The sequence below is a fragment of the Oncorhynchus tshawytscha genome, linkage group LG02 (assembly GCF_018296145.1).
Source record: "Oncorhynchus tshawytscha isolate Ot180627B linkage group LG02, Otsh_v2.0, whole genome shotgun sequence".
In the NCBI taxonomy this organism is placed as follows: Eukaryota; Metazoa; Chordata; class Actinopteri; order Salmoniformes; family Salmonidae; genus Oncorhynchus; species Oncorhynchus tshawytscha.
This window is the reverse complement of record NC_056430.1, coordinates 48,849,465-48,870,981: the sequence shown is the minus strand read 5'-3', so window position 1 is coordinate 48,870,981 and position 21,517 is coordinate 48,849,465. Positions and strand designations below refer to the sequence as shown.

Genomic DNA, 21,517 nt, shown 5'->3' with positions numbered 1-21,517 from the left:
CCTAACCAAAATATTTATTGTACAAACATAGGCCTACGTTTGGATAACTTGATTTTTGGGTTGACAGGGGATGACTACAGAACTACAATTCCCAGCCCCCTTATGGTCGCCTATGATACAAGATAACATGTAATTGGAGTCCGATTTATGTTCTCCACCTATACGCGTTGAGATTACTGGCCGTCCTGGAAAGTGACCTTTTCTTGTGAGTATTTTGTCCGCGACGCGCTGTGGCGGCTACCGTTGCTTTCACATTGTCGTAGACTTGTAAAATATCCTAGTGTAGGGCAGCGTTTTTTTAAAATACAGGTTAATACAAGCCGACCATTGACCATGGGAGGCAGTGAAAGTACGAGGAGGAAAGTGTCATTCGGCCTGGATGAAGAAGAGAAGGTCACAGTCATTCACGGAGTTAAGGCAAGTAACGTTAAGCGACTGATTAGAAAACGGCGACTTTCATTGCCAAGTAAAAAATAATTTGACATGGCGACAGAGAAATGAAATGCAACATAGATCTAATGGGCTATATTTAGTGTGTCCGTGACTTTTGGTTGCATTACCGTATCTCTAGTAAATATATCTGGCAGTATAGAACGGAAATAGTTGTGTATTTTAAAGCAAATCTAAGTAACAGACCCGCATTCTAATGTAATGTCATGTATTCCCGTGTCCTCAAGTGAATTCGGTCACGGTTCCCCCCCAGTCCGCTATGCGTCGTTGTCTGGACTTGACGGTACACTGTAGCGGTTCTTTGTCGGCCACAGAATATTTAACCGTACTGGACTCGTTCTAGGCTGCTACAATAATATCATTAGACCACATTTTTGACCAACACAATTTATAACGCACACATTTTAGGTTATGGCTTATAATAATGCAGGGGTAGCTTTGAGCAAATAGATTTATTCCCATATCACCTGCAGATGGACGGTTAATGTAGGCCGATGGGAGACTCAATATGTCAATGTTATCATTAATTTATAAAGGGAGTCATTGGCGAATTGTTTGAAGTTGCCCTACATAAAGTTATGAAAAACAAATTTGATTTGGTCTAGGGCAGCAAGTTCGTGTCAAAGTGGGATTGACAGTATCTTCTTACATTACGTGTGCCCAAATAAACTTGTTTCAAAGAATTGGGTCACACTTATGGTGCTCTTGTTACTGAGTAATACAGTCGTAATTCATAAGGTTTTGGCTACTCATTGCTATACATTAGGGTAAGGGTTAGTCTACTTCTGTAAGTGCAGTCTAACAATGCTGTTACTATAGTTAATGACCTATATACTATTCAGGAGTAATTACAATCCAATACATACACTGGAAAGTGTTAAACTTTGAAATAATAATTTGCCTATTAGTGTATATTACTTGACACTTAGGTCTTTGTGCAAGCACCCATTGCTTTGAATGTCCGTCTGACCAGTTTTGCACAATGTAACCTATTTATTACGCAATACACAGCTCTCAGGTGAGCTGATGCAGCGGATGCGAGATTCACAGGGAACAGACGGTGTCAATCCACCCCAGCCTGGCAGCCACAAACCTGCACCAGGTATGGAAGAGCGCGACCAAGTGCTCAACTCAACTGTGACTTTGGAGATAAAGTAGACCTTTTGGTCCCAGGGACATAAATGTTTAACAGTAATAGTTGTGTTGTGATGTTAGCCGACCGTCTTATGGAAGTGATTACCGTGGAATTGGGAATTGGATATGATGGACTGTTATAAAGACCATTCTTAAATGGCTGGATGTAATTGCAGGTCCAAGACCTGGCCCCACTGCTGCCGAGGCACAGGAGGAGCTGCGGAGGAAGTGAGTTCAACTGCCACTAGTATACACTTTACACCTGAGGACCAACTCCATTCCTTGGTGTGCAGGATTTTCTTCCAGTCTAGTAGCACACCTGATTGCAACAGTGTATGTTGCTCAAACCTTTGCATAAATCATGTCTTGACTGACATCACTACGACTGTTGCGTGTGTAGTCTTATCTGAAGTTAGGATTTGACACCTTAGTGCAGTGTCTCTCAATCCATTCCTGGGAGGACCAGTCTTGTGGCACCCCCGGGGATTTACTAATCAAATTTACTCTGTGATATCCTTAGGTTGATCGTAATACTTTTTTTCATGCGATATATAATGTATGGAACTAAACACTAGCCAGACATGTAATTCTGAGAATGAATTTGTAGACTAAGGGAGCTATCGACACCATGTTGCTCTTATTTACCGCTAGCATGGTGGCAGTAGGCCATGTCAACAGCATGGCTCACTATGTGGTTGGAATGCTAACGGCTCATGTCTGTGTCATGCTAAATGCTAGGCTAACTAGCGTCTCAGTGTAGTTTGACTTCTCATGAGCCACCTTTGTGACGGCATGGGCCTGTTGCCAAGGCCTAGATGAAACTGCAGTCCATGTTTTTTCCTATAGCAAGGGCGGCCAACCACGGGTGGCTGATTAGGTATGCAGGTTTTTGCTCCAGCCCTACTCTATCCTGCCTGATTCAGCTAATCAAGGTCCCGATGAGCAGCCGATTAGTTGCCAGGTGTATTGGAGCTGGGCTGGAGCAAAAGCCTGCCTACACAGTATCTCCCCACGCAGAGGGTTGGCCACCCCTACATTACAGGTTGAGTGTGTCTCATGTTCATCGTATGTCCCGGGTGTAGGTTTGAGAGGGAGCAGGCCCAAGTGCAGGAGCAACTGTTTCGACTGGCCCAGAGGGAAAGAGAAGCAGCAGCAGCCACAGCGGGGAGGAAAGGAGAGGCTCACGACGGCCTGAACCCTGCCGTGCTCCGAGAGAAGGGCAAGACCCACGAGGAGCTGATGAAGGCCAAACAACTGGTGAGTCACTGGGCTCCTCTCTGCTGCCCTCTAGGGCCCAATCCCAAATGGACTTCTATGCACTTGTCGAGGTCTAAGAGTATTTGATTGATATAAGCAAAATGGTAATAGCTCCACCTTGCCCTTTTGATAGGCTAGGTGGACATTTCATAATATTATACAAATCAATTCCTCTTAGATCTCCACAAGTGCATATAGTGTATGGTAGAGGTCTTCACGGATCCACCTGTACCCGACTACCCGAGACTCGATCCGGGAGCCGGCTTGGTTGGTTGCCGTCTCTCGTTCCCTCCAGCTTGCTAGAGCGGCACCTCTCTCCCTCTTGTGCTTTATCAGCTCCTGTTAATAAAGTAGCTTATAAAATAACTTTTCTGCTGCTTCCCTCAATCATATCTAATCAGACCGGGTCTAGATCCGTCCGGGTCTCTATGGAACGGCTCTAGTTGTTCTCGGGTCCGTTGAGAATGGCTCTCTATATTTATGTATATCGGGTCTGGGTGGGAAAGCCCCAGGTCCATTTCGGAACAGGTCCAACTTTTTGGACCCGTGAAGACCTCTACAGTCGTGCACGTGTCAAACTCATTCCATGGAGGGGCAGAGTTTCTGCGGGTTTTCGCTCCTCCCTTGTACTTGATTGACGAAGTAAGTTCACTAATTAGTAAGGAACTCTCCTCACCTGGTTGTCTAGGTCTTAATTTAAACAAAATGGAGAGAAAAAAATTCCATGAAATGAGTTTGACACCCCTGGTGTAGGACGGGGGCCTATTTGGTATTGAAAGCTCTTCCCTAACTCAGTTCCACATAGTTAGCACTCAGTTATCATAGAAATGAATGACATCAGTATGTCCTAATAATATGTGTGAGTACCATAGTAATATCGGAGTTAGTGCCCTTTGCTGTACTAGAAATGCTATAATGGTGTCTAATACCTGAGTATGTCACCTTTCATGTCAAGGGAAATTGCACAAATACATCATGAGTATTGAGTATTAGCACAGCGAGGTCGAAAGAGCCAATATTAGGCTGGTATTTGATGAGCAATTAGCCCTCTGATATAAGAATTTTCTGTTAGTGTACAGTGCCCTCTGCTGGTTAGAAAATGAAACGGCGTGGCCTATGTGAACTACTGTACCTTGACCACAATAGACTCCAATTAAATGTTATTTGTCAAATGCTTTGTAAACAACAGGTCTAGACTTACAGTGAAGTGCTTACTTACGGCCCTTCCCAACAATGTAGAGAAAGAAAATTGAGAAAAAAGAAAATGAATTACACGTAATAATAAATACACAAGGAGTAACGATAACTTTGCTATATACACAGAGTTCCAATACCGAGTCGATGTGCAACAGGATAGATAATAAACAATAGCAAAAAAGTTTGTGCAAGAAGTCTGGGTAGCTATTTTGTTAACTAACTCTTTAGAAGTCTTATTGGTTTGGGGGTAGAAGCTGTCCTGTTGTTTCTAGACTTCGTTACCATTTTCCGGTGGTAGCAGAAAGAACAGTCTATGGCAGGTGGCTGGAGTCTTGACAATTTTTAGGGCCTTCCTCTGGTCTTGTATAGCAGGGAGCTCAGCCCTAGTGATGTACCGGCCCATACGCACTAACCTCTGTAGTGTCTTGTGGTCGGATGCCAAGCAGTTGCCATACCAAGCAGTTGCCATACCAAGCGGTGATACAGCCAGTCAAGATGCTCTCGATGGTGCAACTGTATAACTTTTTGAGGATCTGATGGCCCGTGCCAAATCCTTTCAGCCTCCTAAGGGAAAAGGGGCATTGTCATGCCCTCTTCAGGACTGTGTTGTTGTGTGTGGACCATCATAGATTGTTAGTGATGTGGAACCCGAGGAACTTGAACATAGTAGGTATTACAGACTGGTTCAGGGAAAGGTTGAAAAGACACTTGCCAGCTGGTCCGTCTGGCCCTGCGGCCTTGTGAATGCTAACCTGTTTAAAGGTCTTACTCACATCGGCTATGGAGAGCGTGATCCCACAGTTGTCCGGAACAGCTGCTCTCATGCATGGTTAAGTGTTGCTTGCCTCAAAGTGAGCGTTGAAGTCATTTAGCTCGTCTGGTAAACTAGTCCTACTTAGTTGACATTAATTTCCCACCCCAACTAAGCATATTTCTGATAAAACACTGTATTGTATTGAAGGTGAAGGAAATTGATATTTGTGCGTGCCTGCGTACAAGCACGTGCACAAACGCATGTGGGTTTGATTGCTCAGTCAAGTCTTAAGAAGCAGCTAAATGCAGCGTACACTACAGTTCTCGAATGCACCGACTCACTCTGGTCGTCTGTTTGTACTCCCCACTCTCCCAGTTGATTTGTTTCCTTGCTTTTTTAAAAAAATTTTTTTACGGAGTTGGCTTTAATGAATATTGAAATGTATTTATCTGGTTGGGTTTTCATTGCTTTGGCAACCAAGCGGCAGGGTAGCCTAGTGGTTAGAGCGTTGGACTAGTAACCGGAAGGTTGTGAGTTCAAACCCCTGAGCTGACAAGGTACAAATCTGTCGTTCTGCCCGTGAACAGGCAGTTAACCCACTGTTCCCAGGCCGTCATTGAAAATAAGAATGTGTTCTTAACTGACTTGCCTGGTTAAATAAAGGTAAAATTTAAAAAAATTTTTTTAAAAAAGCTTGGCCACCACCATGATGTTCTATTGGAATGAGTCACCTGAGTCTCCGTGATTGCCTTTGTTTTTTGTTATTTTTTTTGTTTGTTTTAGTGACAAATTGGTAGCGTTGGTCCGTGTGCGTTTGGAGAGGATAAACACCAACCTTTGCATTGTTTTTCAACCACAGACGTGATAGAATAGAAAATCACTTCTAGTTTCTTTTGACCATGGGGCTTTTTGACAGGTGTGAACCCGCTGTCAGACCGATCACAACTGCAATATTTCGGTGTGTGTGTGAGTCTATCTGTACACGCCTAGTTTGACACACCAGGTGTTGTTTTAGCCACGGCTGTGTTCAGAGTTTGATCAGTAGTGAGAGAGATCATGCCCTGGAGATAGTAGTGTTGACATAACTGCTATTCCTCCTCCTGTTTAGCTGTCCCTCTCTTTCTCTCTTCTCTCGTTGTCTCTGTATTCGCACATGCCTGCTTCCTCTCAGATACAGACCCAACACACACACACACACACACACACACACACACAGGACTAAATGGGGAGTGATTTTTGACAGCGTGCCTCTTGCTCCGTGGAGTATTTCTGATCAGTGTTTACGTCCGATCCTTCTGACCTTTTCCTCACCTATCGCAACTGCACTGTGTTAACGACTTGTTGGTTTGAATTGTGTGTGAAGTTGGAGTGTGTGTGTGGGTGAGAGGGAGTGTGTGTGTGTGAGGGCGGGTTTGTGAGAAAGAGATCTATATTCCATATCTGTTTTTACTATATGCCTCTGCGCATTGCTCTCTTGCCGCACGTTGCTCTACATCCAGGGGCGCAGCTTGACCCTGTATGTGGGATGTGTGCTTTCTGCGGGGAGGTTGAGAACAGAGCAGAATACATATTTCCGCTGTTCGCTATAACATATGGACAATAAAGTTGTATATCGTGTTTTGTATCTCAAAGTTTCAGTCTCATCTGATTGCCTTAGTGTGTGATTCTACACTAGCAGCATCCTCCTATATTCAAATGCAGGTCTCCTCTCATTGTAACTATACTAACCTCAGGAGTGCACTTCGTAGAGGGTGAGAAAGGAAGAGACTGAGGGGAAGAGGAGGCCTAGCAGGGTCTCCTCTCATTTGAACTATACTAACCTCAGGAGTGCACTTTCAGAATAGACGACAAAGCACATTAGCATAAGATTTGTTTCCTCCACCGCTCTTTTCTTTCATTAGCACCTGCTTTCGTTCCTATCACCCCTCTCTGCAAATACACTCTTCTTCTTTTGCAGACACCACACACACACACATCCCAGAATGGGGGAATACATTCCGAGCTCTCACATACAGGAATATCCATCTGCACCAAAGACATGTTGATTGAATTTGGAATCAAGAAGTGTTTGAAAAGCTAGCTGGTGCTGACAGGTTTCCTAGAACTGTGTTATAGGTGTCTGTATGTTTTTCTCTCTCTCTCTCTCTGTGTGTGTGTGTGTGTGTGTGTGTGTGTGTGTGTGTGTGTTTGGAGGTGCAAGTCACACCATTCCTGTACACAACCATCCAGAATCCATATGAAAGTATTCACTACCGTTCAAAAGTTTTGGGGTCACTTAGAAATGTCCTTGTTTTTGAAAGAAAAGCAACTTTAATTGCCCATTTTAAAATAACATAAGATTGATCAGAAATACAGTGTAGACATTTAATGTTGTAAATGACTATTCTAGCTGGAAAAGGCAGATTTCTTTTTTTTTTAATGGAATATTTACATAGGTGTACAGAGGCCCATTGTCAGCAACCGTCATGCCTGTGTTCCAATGGCACGTTGTGTTAGCTAATTCAAGTGGATCATTGTAATAGGCTAATTGATCATTAGAAAACCCTTTTGCAATTATGTTAGCACAGCTGAAAACTACTGTTCTGATTAAAGAAGCAATAAAACTGGCCTTTATACTAGCTGAGTATCTGGAGCATCAGCATTTGTGGGTTCGATTGCAGGCTCAACATGGCTCGAAGCAAATAACTTTCTTCTGAAACTCGTCAGCCTATTCTTGTTCTGAGAAACGAAGGCTATTCCATGCGAGAAATTGCCTAGAAACTGAAGATCTCGTACAACGCTGTGTACTACTCCCTTCACTGAACAGCGCAAACTGTCTCTAACCAGAATAGAAAGAGTGGGAGGCCCCGGTGCACAACTGAACAAGAGGAAAAGTACATTTGCGTGCCTAATTTGAGAAAGACTCCTCACAAGTCCTCAACTGGCAGCTTCATTAAATAGTACCGGCAAAATACCAGTCTCAACGTCAACAGTGAAGAGGCGACTCCAGGATGCTGGTCTTCTAGGCAGAGTTGCAATGAAAAAGCCATTTCTCAGACTGGCCAATTAAAAATAAAAGATTAAAATGGTCTAAAGAACATTAGACACTGGACAGAGAGATGGCTTTTTCTTTGCAACTAGGCCTAGAAGTCCAGTATCTGTGTGAGAGCGAGGTCTTGCATCTCGCTGATCTCAATATCTGTGGTGCTGCTCATTGCACGTCTACCTTTGCAGTCTTTGCAGTCTTCCTATGTTTAGACTCATAAAAAGCAGAAATGTTCCCATCTTCACCACTAGATGGCAGTAGTAGAGCTTATTACCCATATCTAGGATACGAACCAGAATTGATCCATGCTGTATGCGATCCAGACGTAATATTTTATTCACCCCCCCACCTCTCGTGTGTGTGTGCGTGAAAATGACTGGGAAAGATGAGACTCTGCAGTGCTTCCGACACTGTCCAAAAGAACGATGATGAAAGGCCCAACATTCATTAAAGTCAAGGCTGGGAAAAACACACACGGACACACACCCTAGCTGGCATCTATCAGCAGCTCACGCTCTGCATGTTAACACAGACACCCTGCTGCTGCAGGCTGGGGAACGGACCGCTTATGACTACGTCCTCACTCCAGTCTACACCTTCCCATCCCCGTTACAGCCACTATTTTCTACATTGTACAATAATAGTGAAACATAACAACTATGAAATAACACGTATGGAATCATGTAATAACCAAAAAAGTGTTAAACAAATCAAAATATATTTTATATTTGAGATTCTTTAGTATAGGCACATTTTGCCTTGATGACAGCTTTGTACACTCTTGGCATTCTCTCAACCAGCTTCACCTGGAATGCTTTTCCAACTGTCTTGAAGGAGTTCCCACACGGTGGTTGAAACCAAAAATCGCAAATTTGGCCTGATCAGACCAGATTTCCACCTGGCTAATGTCCATTCCTTGTGTTTCTTGGCCCAAGCAAATATCTTCTTATTCCTAGTGTCCTTTAGTAGTGTCCTTCAGTAGTAGTGCAGCAATTCGACCATGAAGGCCTGATTCACGCAGTCTCCTCTAAACAGTTGATGTAGAGATGTCTGTTATATGAACTCTGAGGCATTTAATGGGCAGCGATTTCTGAGGCTGGTAACTCAAATGAACTTATCCTCTGCAGCAGAGGTAATTATGGGTCTTCCTTTCCTGTGGAGGTCCTCATGAGAGCCAGTTTCATCATAGCGCTTTATGGTTTTTGCAACTGCGTTTTCAAAGTTCTTGACTTTTTCCGGATTGACTGACCTTGTTCTAAAGTAATAGTGGACTGTCGTTTCTTGTCACAACACAACTGATTGGCTCACACACATTAGGAAGGAAAGAAATTCCACAAATTAACTTTTGACAAGGCACACCTGTTAATTGAAATGCATTCCAGGTGACTACCTCATGAAGCTGGTTGAGAGAATGCCAAGAGTGTGCAAAGCTGTCATCAAGGCATAGGGTAGCTACTTTGAAGAATTTCATTTGTGAAACTTTTTTTAACTACATGATTCCATATGTGTTATTTCATAGTTTTGATGTCTTCACTATTATTCAACAATGTAGAAAATAAACATATGGACCCGGTCTTTAAAAAATAATTCATAAAAATCCAAATTTCACAGATCTTCCTTGTAAAGGGTTTAAACACAGGTTCCCAAGCTTGTTCAATGAACCATAAACAATTAATGAACATGCACCTGTGGAACAGCTTACAGAGGGTAGGCAATTAAGGTCACAGTTATGAAAACTTAGGACACTAAAGAGGCCTTTCTACTGACTGTGAAAAACACCTTGCTCATCTGTGTGACCGTGCCTTGGGCATGCTGCAAGGAGGCATGAGGACTGCAGATTTGGCCAGGGCAATAAATTGCAATGTCCAAACAGTGAGACGCCTAAGACAGCGATACAGGGAGACACGATGGACAGCTGATCGTCCTCGCACTGGCAGACCACATGTAACAACACCTGCACAGGATCGGTACATCTGAACATCATACCTGCGAGCCAGGTACAGGATGGCAACAACTGCCCGAGTTACACCATGAATGCACAATCCCTCCATCAGTGCTCTGACTGTACGCAATAGGCTGAGAGAGGCTGGACTGAGGACTTGTAGGCCTGTTGTAAGGCAGGTCCTCAACAGACATAACCGGTAACAACGTCACCTATGGGCACAAACCCACCGTCGCTGGACCAGACAGGACTGGCAAAAAGTGCTCTTCACTGACGAGTTACGGTTTTTCTCACCAGGGGTTGGGTTCGCATTTATTGTCGAAGGAATGAGCGTTACACCGAGGCCTGTACTCTGGAGCGGGATCAATTTGGAGGTGGAGGGTCCGTCATGGTATGGGGCGGTGTTTCACAGCATCATCGGACTGAGCTTGTTTGCCTGCAATGACATCTCAACGCTGTGCGTTACAGGGAAGACATCCTCCTTCCTCATGTGGTACCCTTCCTGCAGGCTCATCCTGACATGACCCTCCAGCATGACAATGCCACCAGCCATACTGCTCGTTCTTTGCGTGATTTCCTGCAAGACAGGAATGTCAGTGTTCTGCCATGGCCAGCGAAGAGCCCGGATCTCAATCCCATTGAGCACATCTGGGACCTGTTGGATCGGAGGGTGAGGGCTAGGGCTCTTCCCCCCAGAAATGTCCGGGAACTTGCAGGTGCCTTGGTGGAATAGTGGGGTAACATCTCACAGCAAATCTGGTGCAGTCCATGAGGAGGAGATGCACTGCAGTACTTAATGCAGCTGGTGGCCACACCAGATACTGACTGTTACTTTTGATTTTGAACCCCCCCCTTTGTTCAGGGACACTATTCCATTTCTGTTAGTCACATGTCTGTGGAACTTGTTCAGTTTGTCTCAGTTGTTGAATCTTATGTTCATACAAATATTTACACATGTTAAGTTTGCCGAAAATAAACGCAGCTGACAGTGAGAGGATGTTTCTTTTTTTGTGTTGAGTTTAGTAAAATAAAAAGTAGGCGTGTCCAAACTTTTGACTGGTGCTGTATATGTATTTTGAAAATGTCTTTTTTTTTAATTCAGGGGGTACTGCAGCACCCCTGCTTCCCGCGGCTATGTTCGTCGGCTGTTAGCTGTGTCTTTGGACTACCACTAGCAAGCAACGGCTCCATGCTTGAGCGGGATAGAAAGGCAGCTCGTCAGTGGGAATGGGAGAGACGAGAGAGGGGAGGAGGGAGAGCTCGGTTGTGTTGACCTATTACCTGTGAAATCCTTCACAGGTCTGGGGTTAGGGTTTGATTTGGAATTGGTTGATTAACCTATTGGGTGCAGTCCCATGATTTGAGTTCCTGACCCCACACACACACACACAGTCAACCCCCCCCTGTAAGCTCTCCTCTCCAAGGGGAACCTACGCTGCGAGGAGAAGAGGAAAGATAAGCAACGTTAGGCTCCAGATCCACCCGGCCCTTATCAGTCTATGTAATCACCAGACTTGACATCTTTTGTGCATGTTAAAGCCGTTAAGCTCCATTCTCTCAGCTCTCCCCCTACTCCCCCCCACCTCCCTTACCAATGCCAGCCTCTGGCAATTGCCAATGAGTCGACCACACGGGCTGAGGAGATTTTTATCCCCGCTGTGGCTCGCAAGAGGGACGTCTGGCTGTAACCCTGGCGGCGCAAAGGGCAAGTGAGTCGGTGTGGATCGGAATAATGTGAGCTCAGATCAAAATGATTGCCAGATGTAATGAGGCAGTGGGAAGAGGAGCGTTTTTAAATGTTCTCATTTGATTGTCAACCACTGTGTGTTCCAGTGGATTTAGGTTCTGAGATAATGGTCATAGTGTTCAAATGGGGACAGAGAGAGAGTGTGACGACGACAAGGTTTTTGAATTGTCAAAATCAAAATGGGGTTCGGTGTATTTGCTCCTGTTCATGACTTGATTCTACTCATCAGGAACTTGATTTCTGATTCTGAGCAGGAATGGAGCAAAATGCACACCAGGAGAAGGGTTGGCCAACCCTTAATACAGCAGTATTAGGTCCCAATTGGGTCATAACTGGATTCTAATATACACAACATAAGCAAAAGTATGTGGACACCTGCTCGACTCATTCAAAAATCATGGGTATTAATATGGAGTTGGGCCCCCCCCTCTGCTGCTATAACAGCCTCCACTCTTCTGAGAAGGCTTTCCACTAGATGTTGCAACATTGCTGCGGGGATTTGCTTCCATTCAGCCATGAGCATTAGTGAGGTCGGACACCGATGTTGGGCGATTATGTCTGGCTTGCAGTCTGCGCTCTAATCCCAAAGGTGTTTGAGGTTGAGGTCAGGGCTCTGTGCAGGCCAGTCAAGTTCTTCCACACCGATCTCAACAAACCATTTCTGTATGGACCTCGCTTTGTGCACAGGGGCATTGTCATGCTGAAACAGGAAAGGGCCTTTCCCAAACTTTTGCCACAAAGTTGGAAGCACAGAATCGTCAAATGTCATTGTATGCTGTAGTGTTAAGATCTCCCTTCACTGGAACTAAGGGGCTGAGCCCGATCCATGAAAAACAGCCCCAGACCATTATTCCTCTTCCATCAAACTTTACAGTTGGCAACATGCATTCGGGCACGTAGCGTTCTCCTGGCATCAGCCAAACCCAGATTTGTGCCAGATGGTGAAGCGTGATTCATCATTCCAGAGAAAGAATTTCCACTGCTCCAGAGTCCAATGGCGGCGAGCTTTACACCACCCCAGCTGACGATTGGCATTGCACATGGTGATCTTAGGCTTGTGTGCGGCTGCTCGGCCATGGAAACCCATTTCATGAAGCTCCAGACGAACAGTTATCGTGCTGATGTTGTTTCCAGGGGCAGTTTGGAACTCTGTAGTGAGGTTGCCACCGAGGACAGTAGATTTTTACGTGCCACGGGCTTCAGCACTCGGCGGTCCCGTTTTATGAGCTTGTGTGGGCTACCACTTCATGGCTGAGCCGTTGTTGCTCCTAGACATTTCCACTTCACAATAACAGCACTTACAGTTGACCGGGGCAACTCTAGCAGGGCAGAAATTTGATGAACTGACTTGTTGGAAAGGTGGCATCCTATGACGGTTCCACGTTGTAAGTCACTGAGCTCTTCAGTAAGGTCATTCTACTGCCAATGTTTGTCTATGGAGATTGCATGGCGGTGTGCTGGTGTTTTTCACCTGTCTCCCTCCCTCCCTCCCTCGTTCTCCATATTATTCCAACCAGTCTGTACTTAGAATAAGCAGGCTGATAAAGTGCTAATTCATTTAGCATCCCTGAGCTATGTGAAGAGTACACACATTTAATGAGCATACAGATAGACTAACTAATTTACGCCTGTGTGTGCATGGAAGCACAAATCAGGACCGTGCCTGGTCCATTCAGAGAAGGTGTATGAGGAGTGTATTTGAGACTGAAAAGGAGAAGACTGAGAGAAGGGTTTAGTGCATGTGTTTCTGTGAGTAAGATTTATTTTTGGCTTCCTGTACCCGTGTGTACCTGGAGCTCGTACCTGTTATTTTCAGATGGGGGGGTAACCACTCGGAAACTATTTAAACCCAGAAACCACTTTTATACACGCTTTACTTTCAGCCCTTAGACATTCCCATAACCTGAATTTAACCCATTCTTCAGCCTTTACATTCTATTACAGTGCCTTGCGAAAGTATTCGGCCCCCTTGAACTTTGCGACCTTTTGCCACATTTCAGGCTTCAAACATAAAGATTTAAAACTCTATTTTTTTTGTGAAGAATCAACAACAAGTGGGACAATCATGAAGTGGAACGACATTTATTGGATATTTCAAACTTTTTTAACAAATCAAAAACTGAAAAATTGGGCGTGCAAAATTATTCAGCCCCTTTACTTTCAGTGCAGCAAACTCTCTCCAGAAGTTCAGTGAGGTTCTCTGATTGATCCAATGTTGACCTAAATGACTAATGATGATAAATACAATCCACCTGTGTGTAATCAAGTCTCCGTATAAATGCACCTGCACTGTGATAGTCTTAGAGGTCCGTTAAAAGCGCAGAGAGCATCATGAAAAACAAGGAACACAGCAGGCAGGTACGAGATACTGTTGTGAAGAAGTTTAAAGCAGGATTTGGATATTTTCCAAGCTTTAAACATCCCAAGGAGCACTGTGCAAGCGCTAATATTGAAATGGAAGGAGTATCAGACCACTGCAAATCTACCAAGACCTGGCCGTCCCTCTAAACTTTCAGCTCATACAAGGAGAAGACTGATCAGAGATGCAGCCAAGAGGCCCATGATCACTCTGGATGAACTGCAGAGATCTACAGCTGAGGTGGGAGACTCTGTCCATAGGACAACAGTCGTATATTGCACAAATCTGGCCTTTATGGAAGAGTGGCAAGAAGAAAGCCATTTCTTAAAGATATCCATAAAAAGTGTCGTTTAAAGTTTGCCACAAGCCACCTGGGAGACACACCAAACATGTGGAAGAAGGTGCTCTGGTCAGATGAAACCAAAATTGAACTTTTTGGCAACAATGCAATGTTTGGCGTAAAAGCAACACAGCTCATCACCCTGAACACACCATCCCCACTATCAAACATGGTGGTGGCAGCATCATGGTTTGGGCCTGCTTTTCTTCAGCAGGGACAGGGAAGATGGTTAAAATTGATGGGAAGATGGATGGAGCCAAATACAGGACCATTCTGGAAGAAAATCTGATGGAGTCTGCAAAAGACCTGAGACTGGGACGGAGATTTGTCTTCCAACAAGACAATGATCCAAAACATAAAGCAAAATCTACAATGGAATGGTTCAAAAATAAACATATCCAGGTGTTAGAATGGCCAAGTCAAAGTCCAGACCTGAATCCAATCGAGAATCTGTGGAAAGAACTGAAAACTGCTGTTCACAAATGCTCTCCATCCAACCTCACTGAGCTCGAGCTGTTTTGCAAGGAGGAATGGGAAAACATTTCAGTCTCTCGATGTGCATTACTGATAGAGACATACCCCAAGCGACTTACAGCTGTAATCGCAGCAAAAGGTGACGCTACAAAGTTTTAACTTAAGGGGGCTGAATAATTTTGCATGCCCAATTTTTCAGTTTTTGATTTGTTAAAAAAGTTTGAAATATCCAATAAATGTCGTTCCACTTCATGATTGTGTCCCACTTGTTGTTGATTCTTCACAAAAAAATACAGTGTTTATATCTTTATGTTTGAAGCCTGAAATGTGGCAAAAGGTCGCAAAGTTCAAGGGGGGCCGAATACTTTCGCAAGGCACTGTAACTGCTGGAAATAACAGGGCAAAACATGCACACTAACTGGCACAACCAGTTTACCTGGTATGACTGGGATTGTATTGTATCTCTTTCCTTCCCCTTGCTCTCTTTCCTCCTTTTATCTCTACCACTGTCACTTTCTCCCTCTATCTGTATATACAGTGGGGCAAAAAAGTATTTAGTCAGCCACCAATTGTGCAAGTTCTCCCACTTAAAAAAGATGAGCGAGGCCTGTAATTTTCATCATAGGTACACTTCAACTTTGACAGACAAAATGAGAAGAAAAAATATCTCACCCCGTGGGGTCAAAATGATCACAAGAACGGTGAGCAAAAATCCCAGAACAACACGGGGGGACCTAGTGAATGACCTGCAGAGAGCTGGGACCAAAGTAACAAAGTAACATTTTGATCCCACGGGGTGAGATCTTGCATGGAGCCCCAGATCGAGGGAGATTATCAGTGGTCTTGTATGTCTTCCATTTCCTAATAATTGCTCCCACAGTTGATTTCTTCAAACCGAGCTGCTTACCTATTGCAGATTCAGTCTTCCCAGCTTGGTGCAGGTCTACAATTTTGTTTCTGGTGTCCTTTGACAGCTCTTTGGTCTTGGCCATAGTGGAGTTTGGAGTGTGACTGTTTGTGGTTGTGGACAGGTGTCTTTTATACTGATAACAAGTTCAAACAGGTGCCATTTAATACAGGTAACGAGTGGAGGACAGAGGAGCCTCTTAAAGAAGTTGTTACAGGTCTGTGAGAGCCAGAAATCTTGCTTGTTTGTAGGTGACCAAATACTTATTTTTCCACCATAATTTGCAAATAAATACATTAAAAATCCTACAATGTGATTTTCTGGATTTTTTTCCTTCTCGTGTTGTCTGTCATAGTTGAAGTGTACCCATGATGAAAATTACAGGCCTCATCTTTTTAAGTGGGAGAACTTGCACAATTGGTGGCTGACTAAATACTTTTTTTGCCCCACTGTATGTCTCCTCTCTCTCTCACTTTATCTGTATATGTCTCCTATCTGTATCGGTATATATCTCCTCTCTCTCTCTGTATATGTCTCCTCTCTCTGTATCTGTATATGTCTCCTCTCTCTGTATCTGTATATGTCTCCGCTCTCTCTCTGTATCTGTATATGTCTCCGCTCTCTCTCTGTATCTGTATATGTCTCCTCTCTCTGTATCTGTATGTCTCATCGCTCTCTCTATCTGTATATGTCTCCTCTCTGTATCTGTATACATCTCTCTCTCTCTCTGTATCTGTAGACATCTCTCTCTCTCTCTCTGTATCTGTAGACATCTCTCTCTCTCTCTGTATCTGTAGACATCTCTCTCTCTCTCTGTATCTGTATACGTCTCCTCTCTCTCTCTCTCTCTCTCTGTATCTGTAGACATCTCTCTCTCTCTCTCTGTATCTGTATACGTCTCCTCTCTCTCTCTGTATCTGTATATGTCTCTCTCTCTCTCTCTCTGTATCTGTATACGTCTCTCTCTCTCTCTCTCTGTATCTGTATACGTCTCCTCTCTCTCTCTGTATATGTCTCTTTTCTGTATATGTCTCCTTTCTATATATCTCCTCTCTGTATCTGTAGACATCTCTCTCTCTCTCTCTCTGTCTCTGTATCTGTAGACATCTCTCTCTCTCTCTCTGTATCTGTATACGTCTCCTCTCTCTCTCTGTATCTGTATATGTCTCCTCTCTCTCTCTCTCTCTGTATCTGTATACGTCTCTCTCTCTCTCTCTCTCTCTGTATCTGTATACGTCTCCTCTCTCTCTCTGTATATGTCTCTTTTCTGTATATGTCTCCTTTCTATATATCTCCTCTCTGTATCTGTAGACATCTCTCTCTCTCTCTCTCTGTATCTGTATACGTCTCCTCTCTCTCTCTGTATATGTCTCTTTTCTGTATATGTCTCCTTTCTATATATCTCCTCTCTGTATCTGTAGACATCTCTCTCTCTCTCTCTCTCTCTCTCTCTGTATCTGTAGACATCTCTCTCTCTCTCTCTGTATCTGTAGACATCTCTCTCTCTCTCTGTATCTGTATACGTCTCCTCTCTCTCTCTGTATCTGTATATGTCTCCTCTCTCTCTCTCTCTCTGTATCTGTATACGTCTCTCTCTCTCTCTCTCTCTGTATCTGTATACGTCTCCTCTCTCTCTCTGTATATGTCTCTTTTCTGTATATGTCTCCTTTCTATATATCTCCTCTCTGTATCTGTAGACATCTCTCTCTCTCTCTCTCTCTCTCTCTGTATCTGTAGACATCTCTCTCTCTCTCTCTGTATCTGTATACGTCTCCCTCTCTCTCTGTATCTGTATATGTCTCCTCTCTCTCTCTCTCTCTCTGTATCTGTATACGTCTCTCTCTCTCTCTCTCTCTGTATCTGTATACGTCTCTCTCTCTCTCTGTATATGTCTCTTTTCTGTATATGTCTCCTTTCTATATATCTCCTCTCTGTATCTGTAGACATCTCTCTCTCTCTCTCTCTCTCTCTGTATCTGTAGACATCTCTCTCTCTCTCTCTGTATCTGTATACGTCTCCTCTCTCTCTGTATCTGTATATGTCTCTCTCTCTCTCTCTCTGTATCTGTATACGTCTCTCTCTCTCTCTCTCTCTGTATCTGTATACGTCTCCTCTCTCTCTCTCTGTCTGTATCTGTATACGTCTCCTCTCTCTCTCTGTATCTGTATATGTCTCCTCTCTCTCTCTGTATCTGTATACGTCTCTCTCTCTCTCTCTCTCTATCTGTATCTGTCTCCTCTCTCTCTCTGTATCTGTATACGTCTCCTCTCTCTCTCTCTGTATCTGTATACGTCTCCTCTCTCTCTCTCTCTGTATCTGTATACGTCTCTCTCTCTCTCTCTCTGTATCTGTATACGTCTCCTCTCTCTCTCTCTCTGTATCTGTATACTCTCTCTCTCTCTCTCTCTCTGTATCTGTATACGTCTCCTCTCTCTCTCTCTGTATATGTCTCCTCTCTGTATATGTCTCATCTCTCTGTATATATCTCCTCTCTGTATATGTATATGTCTCTCTCTCTCTCTCTGTATCTGTATATGGCTCCCTCTCTCTCTCTGTATCTGTATATGGCTCCTCTCTCTCTCTCTGTATATGACTCCTCTCTCTCTCACTGTATCTGTATCTGTCTCCTCTCTCTCTCTCTCTCTGTATCTGTATATGTCTCCTCTCTCTCTCTGTATCTGTATATGACTCCTCTCTCTCTCTCTGTATCTGTATATGACTCCTCTCTCTCTCTCTGTATCTGTATATGTCTCCTCTATATATATCTCCTCTCTGTATCTGTATATGTCTCCTCTCTGTATATATCTCCTCTCTGTATCTGTATATGTCTCCTCTCTGTATATATCTCCTCTCTGTATATGTATATGTCTCCTCTCTCTCTCTCTCTCTCTCTCTCTGTATCTGTATACGTCTCCTCTCTCTCTCTCTGTATCTGTATACGTCTCTCTCTCTCTCTCTGTATCTGTATACGTCTCCTCTCTCTCTCTCTGTATCTGTATACGGCTCCTCTCTCTCTCTCTGTATCTGTATACGGCTCCTCTCTCTCTCTGTATCTGTATACGTCTCCTCTCTCTCTCTCTGTATCTGTATACGTCTCCTCTCTCTCTCTCTGTATCTGTATATGTCTCTCCTCTCTCTCTCTGTATCTGTATACGTCTCTCTCTCTCTCTCTGTATCTGTATACGTCTCCTCTCTCTCTCTCTGTATCTGTATACGTCTCCTCTCTCTCTCTCTGTATCTGTATACGTCTCCTCTCTCTCTCTCTGTATCTGTATACGTCTCCTCTCTCTCTCTGTATCTGTATACGTCTCTCCTCTCTCTCTCTGTATCTGTATATGTCTCCTCTCTCTCTCTGTATCTGTATATGTCTCCTCTCTCTCTCTGTATCTGTATATGTCTCCCTCTCTCTCTCTGTATCTGTATATGGCTCCTCTCTCTCCTCTGTATCTGTATATGGTCTCTGTGTCTGTATATGGCTCCTCTCTCTCTCTGTATATGGCTCCTCTCTCTCTCTCTGTATATGGCTCCTCTCTCTCTCTGTATATGGCTCCTCTCTCTCTCTGTATATGGCTCCTCTCTCTCTCTGTATATGGCTCCTCTCTCTCTCTGTATCTGTATATGGCTCCTCTCTCTCTCTGTATCTGTATATATCTCCTCTCTGTATATATCTCCTCTCTGTATATATCTCCTCTCTGTATATGGCTCCTCTCTCTCACTGTATCTGTATATGGCTCCTCTCTCTCTGTATCTGTCTATATGGCTCCCTCTCTCTCACTGTGTCTGTATATGGCTCCTCTCTCTCACTGTGTCTGTATATGGCTCCCTCTCTCTCTGTGTCTGTATATGGCTCCCCTCTCTCTCTGTGTCTGTATATGGCTCCCCTCTCTCTCTGTGTCTGTATATGGCTCCCCTCTCTCTCTGTGTCTGTATATGGCTCCTCTCTCTCTCTGTGTCTGTATATGGCTCCCCTCTCTCACTGTGTCTGTATATGGCTCCTCTCTCTCACTCACTCACTCACTCACTCACTCACTCTCACTCTCACTCTCAATATCTCCTTCTCTCGCCAGTTTGGACACCAACACAGACTACCAAACGACGCCAAAACCCTCCTCCCCAAACACACAGATTTTATTCAAATGTTCTATTTGCATAATTCCTCATTTGCATAATTGATTTCCTAGGAAGCGCTTCTCTCCATGCGAGTCGGTGTGTGTTTGTGAGACCCAAAGGTCTCGTCCGCTCAGTCAGTCAGTCAGACACACACACACACACACACACTCCCATTCTCTCAGTTCCCATTACATTTGGGATATTGAATTTGAGCTAACTAGCATATCTGTTTGCTATGGTACTGCCTCTTAGGTCACCAGATGCACCAGGTTGGCAACTGCTTGTGCCACGCTTAGATTACGGTTGAAACTCTCTCGGTTTGGCAGGGGGTGGGGTTGTGTTATCTACCAGGGGTGGCAGCAGGCTGTGAACAGCCACTCTAGCCCAATGGAAAAACACCACATCCTAGCCTATCTGATGGACACAGGGGTGTGGCTGTGTTGTGCCCAGTCGGTTAGCCTGAGTTGAACTATAATGGGGTCTGTGTGTGTTTGGTCAAAATGATTTGAGGAAACAATGCACCCACAAACACAAACACACACTTGTTTGTATATGTAACTCAACAATGATTATGCTTGGGAGCATTTGTCTTCGAGCATCTGTTGAGAAGAAGTGGTAGATCGTAAGGTTTGAGTTGACTGCTTGTCCCTATGGGAACCAATGGACAAAACAATTGAATTGCTGAATGGCCATCAGACAATTTTACAGACCATTTGTGGAGCTTGATGGTGTGTAAATTCAAACCCCTTAAGTTGGTCTATGTGCGTGTGTCTCCGCTAACCCCTTATTCTTCCAAGCCACTAACACTCTGGCCGCATCCCAAATGGCACACTATTCCCCATATAATGCACTACTTTTGACCAGAGCTCAGTGCACTATATAGGGAATATGGTGCCAGTTGGGACAAAGCCTATGAGTGTTCTAAAGAGAGGGGGAGGCTCAAACACAAACAGATGGTGGGGCTGTAACCGCTTCACACCGCCTCTGTGAGCTCACCTCATTTAGCTCAATGGGACTTTTTATGGGCCGTGGCCATATTATATTAGCCTACCCTGCCATTCTACTTCATTTACTTCTATGACCCTGGGTCCAGTGTAAGGCCATCCTGCCATTCTACTTCATTTACTTCTATGACCCTGGGTCCAGCGGTGGAGTGCCGTTCAGTGCTTCCCAATTGCTTCTTCTATAGGATTCCCAGGACTGTGCTTGTATTGTTCCAGTCCGGCACCAGTCTGACCTGACTCCACGAATGAAGAGCTCGGGACATTAGTTGACAAGGTGGATCAGCGTTGTTGGCGCTGGGCCGAGAGAAAATGTTCTGCGCCACTATTGGGTGCAGTTGCGGAGCAGGAGCAGTCCGAGTCGTCTTAAATGTGGGCGACCAATGATCAACTTGTATTTTAAAGGGGTCAAAAATGCCGTAGAAGCATGTGTATGGTGTAACCCGCACGTTAGATTTTAGAGCAAGGGTCTCCATGCCGACAATGTTTCTGGAGAGCTACTCGAGGTGAAGGCGTTTGTTTCAGCCCAGCCGCAATACACCTGATTACAACTCGTCAAGGTACAGGCTGAAGGTCCGACACAAAATAGCCCTAGCTAGGTGTTCCGATGCACGTTCTTTAAAGAGCTGGTGGGGAGTGGTGTAGTTGTTGTACCCCGTAACAAAGCCAGACGACTGTATCTCCTAACCGACAACCCCTTCCTCTGCCACATCACGAATGTGAACACTTTAACGTCTTACCCTCCCCTGACCTTTCCAGGTCCTCCTCTGTGCGAACCTGACCTCCCTCTTTAATCTCAGCTCATCGTCCGTGTCTCGCT

The 21,517-nt window shown here is 44.4% G+C and overlaps 1 protein-coding gene across 2 annotated transcripts in view; it reads left to right on the top strand.

Moving 5' to 3' along the window:
* Positions 1–157: 157 nt before the first annotated feature.
* The window catches only part of chchd6b (coiled-coil-helix-coiled-coil-helix domain containing 6b), a 63,956-nt gene continuing 42,596 nt past the window's right edge, over positions 158–21,517 (top strand). Inside the window, exons 1-4 of one of the 2 annotated variants that reach the window (XM_024372911.2) lie at positions 158–417; positions 1,462–1,552; positions 1,761–1,812; positions 2,667–2,841. In XM_024372911.2, coding sequence (XP_024228679.1) covers positions 334–417; positions 1,462–1,552; positions 1,761–1,812; positions 2,667–2,841 — 402 coding nt within the window. In that variant the 5' untranslated portion in view covers positions 158–333. The remainder of the gene's footprint in view (positions 418–1,461; positions 1,553–1,760; positions 1,813–2,666; positions 2,842–21,517) is intronic. The other variant, XM_024372920.2, reaches the window with a different exon arrangement.